At 39.0% G+C, this 12,430-nt stretch overlaps 1 protein-coding gene across 5 annotated transcripts in view; it reads left to right on the top strand.

Moving 5' to 3' along the window:
* RECQL5 (RecQ like helicase 5) overlaps positions 1-9,472 on the top strand; it is a 1,160,282-nt gene extending 1,150,810 nt beyond the window's left edge. For all 5 annotated transcript variants that reach the window (XM_044084963.1, XM_044084964.1, XM_044084962.1 and 2 more), the window contains exon 13: positions 7,048-9,472. In XM_044084963.1, coding sequence (XP_043940898.1) covers positions 7,048-7,139 — 92 coding nt within the window. In that variant the 3' untranslated portion in view covers positions 7,140-9,472. The remainder of the gene's footprint in view (positions 1-7,047) is intronic.
* Positions 9,473-12,430: the final 2,958 nt, after the last annotated feature.

Raw genomic sequence — 12,430 nt, 5'->3', positions numbered from 1 at the left:
TACAAGGCATGAAAATGTTTTTAGTCCCTTTCATTTTACATACAGGTCAGCTATAGTTTTATCAACCAGAGGAAAAGTTATGCACAATAATTAGTAAAGAGTTGAAGAAATTTATCTGGGAGGGAAAGGGAGAAGAATTAAGTGTCATAAGGTGATTCTCCCAACAGAATAATATGGTGTAGGATTACCTGATTTGCAGTGATATTTTAGAGCTACAGTTAAGGCTCATATACATAACACAAGTCGAGGGTTATAATTCAGAATAATCACCATACAGAATATTATCTTCATAAAGTTGCAGAAAATATTCTAAGAACTAAGTCAATATGTGACTGGAGAAAGGAGATTTTGGCAACAGGGATGACTACAAGTAGCGGTATAGAAAACAGATGAGGGGGCTGGAATTTATTAGAGACAACTGGCAAAGGAACCAAGGCACTGGGAGCAAATAATTAGAGAAGGCAAGATAATAGAATGGGAAGAGGTTAAGAAGTTGTTTGGACTATGGGTTAGAGACTACTTTCCATATCGGGTATTGATATCATAGTGTGGACATTGAGAAAGGGGTGGGGGATTCATAAGTGAAAGACCTGCTCTGGTAGATTTTTTAGTCAAATGTAGAACAGATGGTGCTGTTAAAAAGGAGATAATAGGACATATAAAATGTTGTATGAGGATTATGAGAAGCAATCGGAGGTTAGAAAAGATTGGGAAGAGAGACTGAAAATGCAACTTACAAAGAAACAAAGGGAGGACAATATATATGGCAGCTAAAAGTATGCAACAAAATCCAGATGGTTTAGGATTTTTGCTTGGAAGTATTTACATAGGTATTTTTATACCTCAAGCAGACTTCAAAGAATTTTTCCTCAGGTAGATAGCAAATGTTGGAGTTGTGATGGGGAAGAAATAAGTAACTAGGAACATGCTTTTATGAGAATGTAATGAGTTGGCAAATTTTAAAAAATTCCCTACAGAGTACTCTGCCAGAATTGTTGGGAAGCAAATGGATGTAATTAAAGAAATGATTCTTTTGAGCTGGGACATGGGATCTGAATTGCCTAGACCAGTAAAACATTAAGATTTATTCTGTTGGCTGCCAAAAAAGCAATTACTAAAAAATTTAAATTGCAATATAAAACAACTGTATTAGAAATATTAAATAATGTAAAAGAGGTAAAACTACTGTAAGTGTGATCTTTAGAAAAAGGAAGAAATTACATAGAAATAAATGGAATTTGTTGGAATAATGCATACAGACTAATGTTCTGGAGGAGTGAGGTTTAAGTGAAGGCAGGAATTGAGTGATTTATACAATGCTGGACTAAAAGTTGTTATAAAAAAGAGCATGTAATTTGTGTAAATGGAAAAAAATGTTAATAGGATCTGTTTTCTTTTCTATTAATGCATGTGGGCTCATGTTTCAAGTGATATTTTAATAAAGGTGCTTTAAAAAAAGTTATTTTATATACTCCCACTCTCACTGAGCAAGCACAGCTCACTCCTCCGTCATATGGTTAATTAGGACTCAAACTTCATCCTCCTTTAATCTCAGCCAGACATATACCTGAAACTTACTCCATCCACAAGAACTACATCTCATTGAGTGGTCAGTCCCCTGTCTGTTCTTGTACTTGACCCTACATCTGCTCTGCGAACTTCCTACAACACTCTGTCCCATTCAGACTAGACTGTATCACCAAATCAAATCAAAGTAAGACACTATAATAACCCTTGGATAAACTCTTCTTTTGAAAAATGATTAGTCAGCGAAAAGGCCTGGAAGTTATGGAAGAGCAGTCCAAATGACATCACAGTTAACAGCATTTAACAACTAAAAACAAATGATGCCAAGGTCTTAAACTTTAGTTCCATCCAACACATACAGTTTGGGTACCCCAGAAAATTCTGGATGACTTAAAAACAAATCAGCACCACAGGATCTTTCAAAACTAACTAAAAAAAAAAAAAAAAAAAACTCTCCATATAGTTTCACCTAGACATCCTCAGTGAAATACAACTGAAGTTTAGCTCTCCTCCTCTTCATAGCTGTTCAGAAATTTCAAGACTGTATACCACCCAACCTTAATACCACTTTTCTTCATCCTGGTCAGTAAACCACATTCTACTTCAAAACCATTTCTATCAAAAACGTAAAGCAACTCTACCAACTCTGACTATATAACTACAAAATGTTTTTTTATTCTACACCTAAGACTACTACAGTATAGTTCTGAACATTTATGTAGACTTTATTTTTACTTTCTCTTTTTACTGCAGACATCATTCCCTATAGCTTTAAGCAGTCACTTGTAATCTCACCCCAAAGTTCAGCAACTTCATCTCTCCTAACGGTTTCAAAACAATATACAACATATGCCCTACAGCAAGGTACCTCCCCAAAAATACTTTACCATCATATTTTGGAATGCATTCAGACATATGACATGCTAACTGACAGACCACGTGGACTCAGAGGTTAATACTGTGCATCACACCCCTACATTTCCTGTTAGATAACATAATCTCCAACATGGAACAGGGCCTCATAACTAAAGCTCTTTTTTCTAGACTTCAGAATAGCATTGGATAATGTTAATTGCTTCCCATGGCTTTTCACATAACGTTTATTCTTGATGTAAAAACTGCCTGAACAACAGAACCTTCATAGTCATGCTCCAATTCCATTTCTAAAGGGGTAAGCTCTGTACTAGGTACTTTTTTAGTCTCTGCATTTTAACCATTCTCCCTCAACCCTATCACAGCCTAATGTATTGTTTTATGCGCAAGATATTTTATTGTCTACCTCCCATTATTGATAAATGCTTTCAATCCACTTTCTTCTTAGTTCGAAACAGTCCTAAAATAAGTTATTTTATTAATTTGTGGTGTATTAAATGTTAACACTCCTAAATCTAATGTCATGCTTTTTATAACTGCAAAAAAAAAAAAACATAAAGCCTGTACTGTCCGTCTACAGCAAGACCCTAATGGTATGGTGCTGACTTGTGTTACACAGCCATGAAGTCTAAGCTTATTTTTTACTAGATGCTGTCTTTCCAAACTTATAGTGAACAATAGTCACAAAATGTTCTCTGTCAATTAAAACTCAACAATACTTTGCAATCCTCCTTACTCTCTATGATGTCAGAGCCGTTGCTTTGTGGTTTCTCATCCCCAGATTGGAATACAGACTCCCAGTTTTTGTACTTAATTCTAATAGCAGTATTTCTGCACTAACCTAACCATGAAAACGTAATCCTTAGATTATTTAGCCTAAAGGAACAAACATCAGTCCACCTTGATAGAAAAAGCCAGTTCCCCTTCAGACGTAAAGCAGTCTTTCCATTAAAGATATCAACCTATAAGCTACCGCTGCCTGATTCATATTGCCACCCACTAAGATCCAAAGAAGAAAAACATTCCTGTGATCAATTTCTTATAAACTACAAAGGCGCACTTCTCACCGGGCCTCCTTTCATTTGGCTATTGGCAAATGAGCTTTTCCTAAATTAGGCCCAGGTGCTCTGAACTCACTAGCTGAAGTAATATGGCAAATTAGCCGTGTGCCTCTTTTCTGCAAACCGCTCAAAATATTCCACAGAAACAGTCAATGTAATTACTTCCTTGACAAAAGACAATAAAATATTTGACATAAGGCATCATATTTTTATAGCATGCTTTTCTTTGCATACACTTTTGTGTTTAAAATATCTCCTTGTTGTAATTGCCTAACCCTCTGTTAAAACTAAATAAACATGAATTTAATTCCATTTTGGAACATAATAATCTACTGTGTTAACTATGTATATTATTTTCATATGTTAAAAACTGTGTGCCTTTTTTCTGCCTATGTTTAGGAATGCTGTATACACTGTACAAATCGTGTTGTGCAAATATCTAATCTGATTTTCCTCCTTGGCTGTATAACTTCTGTATCGCTAACAACTACATTGTTGAACTTTTAAACTGAATTATTATTTATATTTGTCTTGTGGCTTGGGAAATGACTGAACATGGTCCTTGGACCAGCTTATTCTCATGGATTGCAAACTGAAAATAAATTTGATTTGCATTCTGTCTGGGCTTAATATAGTTAAGTGTTTTCATATGAAAATGAAAAAAGCTTGTTTACATGTAAAGTGACCATGTTTCTCTTTAGCACCTTAAAGCATTATTCAGGGTTCTTTTAATTTGGACTTGCAAGAGGCATATTACCAGCTCTGGTCTCTTCTGTTCAGTTTGTCTGTGGCCTGGCTGTTGTGTCTTTTACAGGTTTATATCTTTAAATTTCACACTTTTTGGCTGTTGCTCTTATAGAAACCTAATTAATATAGGTCTGTGTCTTCGGGACCGTTTCCAAAAGAATTGCTGTCAGTGTATGTGACCACTTACATTGAGAGCAAGTCTTTTGAAATCTGACCCCCCGGTGTAAGGCTGTTTATATATAGGCCTTACACTGAAGTAGGTCACTTACACTGAGAGCAAGTTTTACGGAATCAGGGCAGACATTCACAGAGAACAAGTCTTTTGGAATCTGCCTCTTTATTTCTTATGTCTTTAATATTTTCTTAAGTAGAAAGAAATTTTCACTGTTTAACCAGGAATTTTAGCTATACATTTATTTGACAGGAGACAGTAAATTTATCTAAGTGTGACTAATATTTCTCTCTCCTCTTTATGTACAAGTATCCTTCATCCTTTCTCCACCTTTCCCATGCCATATTAAATGTCGTGATTTACCTCTGTTGCACATTCTGGTTGTTCATTCCATGGTTCTACAACCTTTTTCTGTAAACATGTACTTGGAAATCCAGGGAATAGTTGGATTTTGTAATGTGCTGCTTGTGTCCTTTCGTCCCTCCTCTGTTCTTACTTCTCAGAATGACCCATCCACGTGTCTGTCATACTGCCCGTTGTCTTTTTTTTTTTTTTTGGGAGAAGGTGACTTGTGAGCAGAACAGCAGCTTTTCTTAATCATCATATGGATCACTAACTGCAGGGTTTGACTCCATAATGCTCAATGGTCTCACGAGATGCTGGGGGGGGGCTGAATTTAGACACCAGATTGACAGCATGCTAGCCAATAGCAAGGAGAGCTGTGTATTGGATAGATCTGGCTGAAAAAGTATGCATACCTTTGCATTGGGTATAATAATGGCTGTTAACTTTCAAACCTACATGGCCATTACTAGGGGGACATTATGAAGCAGGATAGGAAATATACATGGGTGGGTTTGGCATAATGTTGAGTCGAATGGTGATATTTGAGTGCAGCCTTTATGTAATGAATTGTATTAGAGTAGATTCAAACATCTGCAGTTAAGATGAGCATGTTTACACAGACACAGCTGTACTGTTTTTGTCGGTCAACAAAGTATTTTAAAGCAACAACATCTGTACAGTCTATGTCCTTAAAAAGTCTGTCTGTGTGCAACCATTTAAAAAAAAGTTTCTTTGTCAGTACATATAATTAGATGGTGCATATGCATGTCTCATTACCTACAGAGAATTTGAGTTTAACTTTTCTTTAGCTTCAGTCCATGAAGAGACTGTATCATTTTATCATTTATGATTTTGCATATAATTTACCTGTTTGTTAAACTAACAAATGAAATGGGAAGTTAATTATCTCATTTTTTTCATCTTTTAAGCTGTATTTGATACAGCCTTTTCACTGTATTATTTATATTTACAACTTCATATAGCTGAAGCATTAAACCTAAACCTTTCCTTTTAATGTTACCAAAATGTTTGTGTTATAAGATTTTATGTATGATAGCATTTCTTTCATAAAGGGAAACCTTAATTTTGTATTTTCCTCAGCCTCTTGTTATATTCTCATATAGGTGTGTGCCTTAAATAAGGGATCTTTGAGACATACGTACCCATATTGGACATTTTAAGATGATATAAACCTGTATGGAAAGCTCATCAGAAGTAACATTCTAGTATATCTGATTAATCCTTTGCACCATGCAAAGGATCCCATACCACTTTCTGTTTCGAGATTTGTATACCTGTTTTTCATAGGTAGTATGCAAGTTTTTATTTACAGTAGTTTTCAATCACTTCTGTAACACCTGTCTAATACTTCTCACAAGAGGAAAATGTTACTATTTGTAGTACTGACCCATATAAAAGTCAATTAGATGTCTATGCATGGATACCACTGACAGTCAAATGCTGTGGAAGTCCATGTTTGCTTCCATTTTTTACCATAAAAAGCACGATTACACAATACTATATGCTTTAAAAAAATCACTGGCCATAGTTCATAAAGGTAAATGAGAATTCTAACACGTTTTAGAATAATTAAATAAATATTTAATGTGATTCTCCTCAGTTATGTCCTTTGCAAAGCTAAGTTGGTTAGAACGGGATGCTGATCTTTATTATATTGTCCTGTGGAAAAAAACTGCAATTTATTCCTTAAACGTTTAGTGTTAGTATATCGAAGTTGGCATTTACTCCCATTCTGGCATCTGGAGTATACAGAAGCAATTATGGACAAAGTCCCTGCCTTCCTACACAAAGGACAAATTATGAGTACACATCTGTAGTTAGTGGATTGCAGTAAGGGATTCTTTGTTGATTGAACCAGAGGTACAATGCATTGTTTACTGTTTAGCAGGTGGACAGTGCAGATAAAATGGTTTGCATTAGCTTCTGTATCCTCGTCATAGGTTACCTTATTACAGGATTAGTTATATGTGAAATCTGTAAGAACTAAGACAGCACTAACTGTGTCCTGGTAAAGGACTTCTTAGATATGTTGTAAAAATAAGGGGGTGGGGTTTGATTTTACACTTTCATGTGTATATAAGGCCTTACTTTAGCAACAACCCATTTCTAACCTCTTATCTCAGACTTTGTTCTTGATTGGCACTTCATATTGTGTCCATTTGTTTTACCAGGTAATTCAGTGCTGTAGGTCTACTTACGTTGTTGACAACCTGTGTATCCTAGTTTGTGCTGTTACTTGAATTCTTGATGTAACTGTTATATTTTAAATTGTTTATATAGTCTTTGTTTTATCTTTCCTAGTGAAAGAGGATGCGCACAGGCTTATCAAGACCTTCTTCAAACTACATGCTAAGTGTGAGAGTGAGGAGGACTGGAAGGATATGGAGAGATGAGAACAGCCCAGTCTTTGGTGCTCTGAACCACACGCACAGGGTCCTGGACAGAAACTGGTGGCAAGACAAATTGAAGAGTGAAGATTAAGGATGTACTCATTACCATCTTGTGCTTAATCTGTGCCGCCTTCTCCCGAAATGGTGCATGATGAAGCAAAGCCATGATAGTGATTGCGGGACTGCTTTAAAACGTTTCTGTTATAAACTGTTTTCGTTTAGTGAGTGCTGTATGCAGATGCAGGTGGCTTGGACTTTGCCGGAGGAATGACTGACTTTGCTTTGTTATAAGCAGTCCAATGTTAGCATGCAAAGCTGACACTTTCATAAGGGTAAACTGGAACTGCCCCTTTAGTAGCAAAATATTAACATTACAGTGTATCTCGGTATTGGAGTTCCCATCTATTTTGTTTTGGACAGGATTTTTTTTCTGTAGAATTCTGATGCTGGATGTTTTTCCTGTGTGTCTGAAATTTTCTTTATCAACACTGAATTTAAAGAGAAGGAGAGACTATTCTGTTTTTCTGAGATTATAGTGGTACTTAAAATTCACAAGAGTAATGACAGATTTTTATTTTATTTTTGCCTTTCCACAATTACCAGCAACACTGTGAGGCTAAAATTGCAACAATGTAGTCCTAACTTGCAGCACAAGTATGACACAAGTTTGTGTATGAACAAATACATACCCATATACACAAAAGCAGAAAAAGCTGACTTTCGCTTTAGACAGATAGCAGTTGTAATTCTAACTTTGTTTCAAGTCCAGTGTCAAAACTTTGCGGGAGCAAGGATATCAAAATTTTATTTCCTTCTGCACTTATGTTTCAGAGACTTTCAGGTCCGTAGATCCAGTTTAGTGTGTTTGTTGTTAATATTGTAGTTTTACAAGCATGATATCCATATGAAACCCCCTGAAAAGAGGTACAGTGTAATTCACTCTGGTCATAACTCTGTTAGGCAAATCTTTATTGTATGACACAGTAAATACTTTTTATTTTCCTTGTTTCAGTTACCTTTGCAGCTTTTTGCAGTTTGATGGGGTTCTGCAGAATAGTATTGATCGTGGTTACAGGAGTGAATACTCAGTGGCCTGCTGACTTCCTGAGCTGCCAAAATGAGGTACTGCATTACTACAGTGCTGCTCAGTTTTGTTGTAGGCTTGGGAAAAAAAAACTTACTGTAAGGGAGTACAAGTGACTGTTGCATTGTAATCACCAAAGATCACTTTGCAGTCAGAAGATAACTAAACAGCAAACTGTTGGACAAGTTCAGTTGTGGTTGCACTGGGACCTCTGTATGTATTGTTTAACAGCATACTGCCAATGTAGATGGGCATTGCCAACAGGTAAAGATCAAAAATATTTTATTAAAATTGAAGTCAAGTTTTCAACCTATCTCAAGGACTTAGTGTATGAAGGAGTTATTTTTAAATTGGTCCTGTTTACTTTGAACATTATTTACAGTCCCTCCCACCAAAGCATTTGGCAATATCCATACATTTTTCTCTGTTTTTGTGTGGATTAACTAATAAAATAATTTAATTGCAAGTGTTTATTTCTAATTCAGGGGGGTTGGTGATGTATGTTGATTATGTAATGCAGATGTATTTTACAAACAATTGTCTTTCACTAGGTGACAAACCACATGTGTATAAAGCTTTGCATTTGTGCTGCTGCCTGTGTGTCTTCTCTCCATTGTCATTAACTTTACTTCTGATCTCTCTGACTTCAAGATTGCTTTTAATCTGTGCTGATTTTTGCTAAGTTTGAACTCCCCACAGCCACTCCCTGAATGAAAGGAACTGACCTAATTCATATTGGTGCACATGAAACTGTTGCACAGTGTGCATTAGATGTTCATACAGTAGTTAAAATACTTTTCCTGATTTAAAAAAAAATTAGGTTTGATTTTATTTTGTGAACTGTCTCATTACTGTTAATGAACTGTTGTCACTTTCCATGATATAAAGTAGCTGTGTGTTATGGCTAGGGAGAAGCCCATAGTTGGCTGAACATTTAGTAGTTTGTCATTTACTTAATGGAATACCACAGCAGACATCCTTGTAGCTTCCTGTATGAGCAGTCATTTGAAAACAGTGTGTGCATATCATGGAGGGTATGTAGTTAGCGCACAGGCAAGGAGTATCCCAGCAAGCATTTGATGAAATAAAGATTACATCACTGGTGACAGAACATTCTTATATGCTTTTTTGCCATATGGGAGCATCATGATATGACAAACGAGCTTTCCAGGGCTGTGGAAAGAATGCAAAGCTATTGTAACAGTTTTGAATAAGCTAAATTAACATTTAAATAAAACATAAGTAGCTGTAATAGATTACTCAAATTCTTAAAAACAAGGAGTATACAATTTTCATGCTCAAGTTACTGAACTGAAATCAGTTCATATATGCTGACCCCTAGAAGAGCCCCCCCACTATACACTTTCTTCTAATACATCTTGACCCAAGAAGTAGGTTCTGCTTGACCAGCATTAGAGAGCCTGTCTACTCATTAACAGATGGATCTGATGTTGTCCTTTTCATTTCATTTATTATGGGCCTCAGTTACGATCCTCTGAACCGACCGGCCACTTTTTCCACAGCTAGAGCTTCCTGCCTTGAGCTCCTCCCCTTACCCACAATGCCCCCAACGTACCTCAGATCTCGTTTGCTGCACTTCCCATCAGCAGCGAGTTCTTGTGGCGGTGAGCTCCTCCAGAGTTTTAAAGGTTGTGAGTGCTTTAACTCTTAATTGTTTATCTCTTACTTTTTTCCTTTTGTTTTCTCTTTGTCTTAGTTTAAATAGATTTTGTAGTTTTAAAATTGTACTTTTTCCCTTCCCACATGTTCTTTCCATTATTTGGGTGTTTCTGCAGTTAGTTTCTTCCCTCCTTTTGTCCTATTTAAAAAAAAAAAAAAAACGGGGGGGGGGGGGGTGTTCTGTTCCTTTCACTATGTCCAAACAGAAACCTCAGGGTTTTAAAAAAATGCACTTCCTGTGGGCGGGAAGATTCGTGTAACTGATGCCCACAGGGAGTGTGTTTATTGTTTGGGGCCTACCCAATCTTGAGGCCCCTTTCTCCATTTGTCAGGTTTTCCATCCCTGGTCTCTGGTGGCAGGAAGAACAAGCTGGTTCTTAAAGGGTAGCTTCCTCCACTTTGGGGTTGCCATCCACTTCAGGGGCTCAACCCTCTCCTAAAAGCTCTAAGGAGACTCACAAGGGCAGGCAGCAGTCTCCCACCCGGTCTTCCTCGGAGCCTCCTAAGACTGCTCTAAAATTGTTGAAACAGACTTGGTTGGGGCCAATCCCTGTTCCGACTTCTTCCCCTCTCCCCCATTCACCCTCCATTGTCCCGGGGCCAAGTGGTCCTTCATCGGCTCCAACAGTGTCTGCACTCAGTTCTGTGCGGACAGGGCAGATTCATAGGTCCCGATCTCACTCCCCAGGAGATCTTTTGAGACCCCCATCATTGTCTCTTCCAGGTCTTCCCGGAGCCTATCCTGTGAGGACATCAGCAGACTGATGAAGCAGTTCCTCAAGGCCCAGATTCAGATGGGGCTTGTGTCCACTCCATCCACATCTGGATACATGAGGGTTTCACCTTTCCAACCTTTGGCTGCTTCTCCAATCCATCCTTCAGTTTCGCAATCTTCAGTATCGTTAGTCTCTGGTGCCAAGGTGTCAGAGCAGATAGAGATTTCCTCTCTGCCTCCAACTATCTCCCCGACCTACTCGGCTCCTTTGGCTTCGGTTCCGAGGATGTCTTGGAGTCACAGCATCAAGGTTGGTTCCAGGGTGGGCAGTGTCGACTCTGAAGCTATCGGATCCTTCGCTTCTCCTTGGAGTTTTGGCTTTCGACATCTCTGCTCCTACGGGAAGCGAAGGCTCCGAAGCTTTCAGAGCCTTCGCTACCCCTTGGAGCTTTGGCTTTCAACATCTCTGCTCCTACTCCCCTTTGGAGCAGGGGGCTTAGAGCTCTCCTGGAGGTGTCGTTTCCAGTGTCTTTGACTCAAGGGGAGACAGCTTTAGGTGTTTGGTGCCCTTCAGCTTTTGAAGTGGTGGCAAGGGTTCTCTCCCAGCCAGGGAGACCCTTGGCACTTTGTGCCATGGTACCTCCCACTCCTCATTCTGGGTTGGTCCTAAGGCCTCCAGTCTGTCGCGTGGACAACCAGTCCCCTTAAGCCTCCACACTATCCCACGGTGGAACCGTAGGCATCTTCCAATACCTCCTCAGAGCATCCCACCAAGGAGGTCCCTGGGAAGAAGCTGTGTAAAAGGAGACGCTTTGATTCCCCTATGGAATCAGTTACCATGGACACAGATTTCAAGGAAGGAGAAGGGTCCCCAAAGTCTCCACCTGACAACGTCTCTTTTGGAGACATTTTAGAAATCCTGCTCCAGCTGGATGGTTGGACAGCCCAAAGCACTTCCCTGGAGAAATCAGTGTTGTGGGAGGCTTTCAGGTCCAGCCTGTCTACTACCTGGGGGTCCTCTCGGTTGACCCGGTGATTCAGCTGGTGTCTTCCAGGGCTTGGAAGGAATCGGCTACAGTAGAGCCTATCCCCAAACGAGCAGACAAGAGTCTTAGCTCCCCCGTGGATAAGTTGTTTTGAGTCACGGATATTCCCATAGACGATATGGTTGTTGCGGCAGCCCCCAAGGAGGAACTTACTCAGGAGAGCTCCTCTGTCCATCCCCCGAATAGAGAATCCCAGGCTTTGGACAGGTGTGACAAAAGAGTTTATGCTCTTCCATGTTCACCTTGAGGACATTAAACTATTTATCTCACTTTACGAGGCTACAGAGGGACTTGGCAAAGGAACTTTCTAGTTCTTCCATAGGGTCTATGTTTGCTGAGGATCAGAAAACTTTTTCCTGTAGAATGGCCACCCTTCAGTCATTAGCCAGTGCATCCATGAGGTTACCTTAAGAACTGCCGGTTTGGGCATTGCCATGTGGTGTCATGCTTGGATGAGGCCGTGCGATTTTGCAGAGCCTTTCAAACAAGCCTTTATTAATGCCCCCTTTGACTGCTCCACCTTATTTAGGCCAACTGTTCATGAGACTCTCTGCCAGAGTGAGAAAGACTGAAAGACCTTGTCTGCCTTTGGAATATGTTTCTCTACCCCGCAAAGAACCTTCTCCAGGAACCAGCATGGAAGTAAGAAAATGTGTTTTTGGAAGTCACAGTATCTTTTTTGGGACACTTGGGGAGAATTTTCCCCACCAGGGCAGAGGAGGAAGTAATCAAAATGGAAGATGCCACCCAAGTGGCCGAGGGGGGTCTG

The sequence above is a fragment of the Protopterus annectens genome, chromosome 10.part0 (assembly GCF_019279795.1).
Source record: "Protopterus annectens isolate FY-2018-M chromosome 10.part0, PAN1.0, whole genome shotgun sequence".
In the NCBI taxonomy this organism is placed as follows: Eukaryota; Metazoa; Chordata; order Ceratodontiformes; family Protopteridae; genus Protopterus; species Protopterus annectens.
Note: the sequence above shows the minus strand (reverse complement) of the source record. Positions and strands in the feature narration are given on the sequence as shown.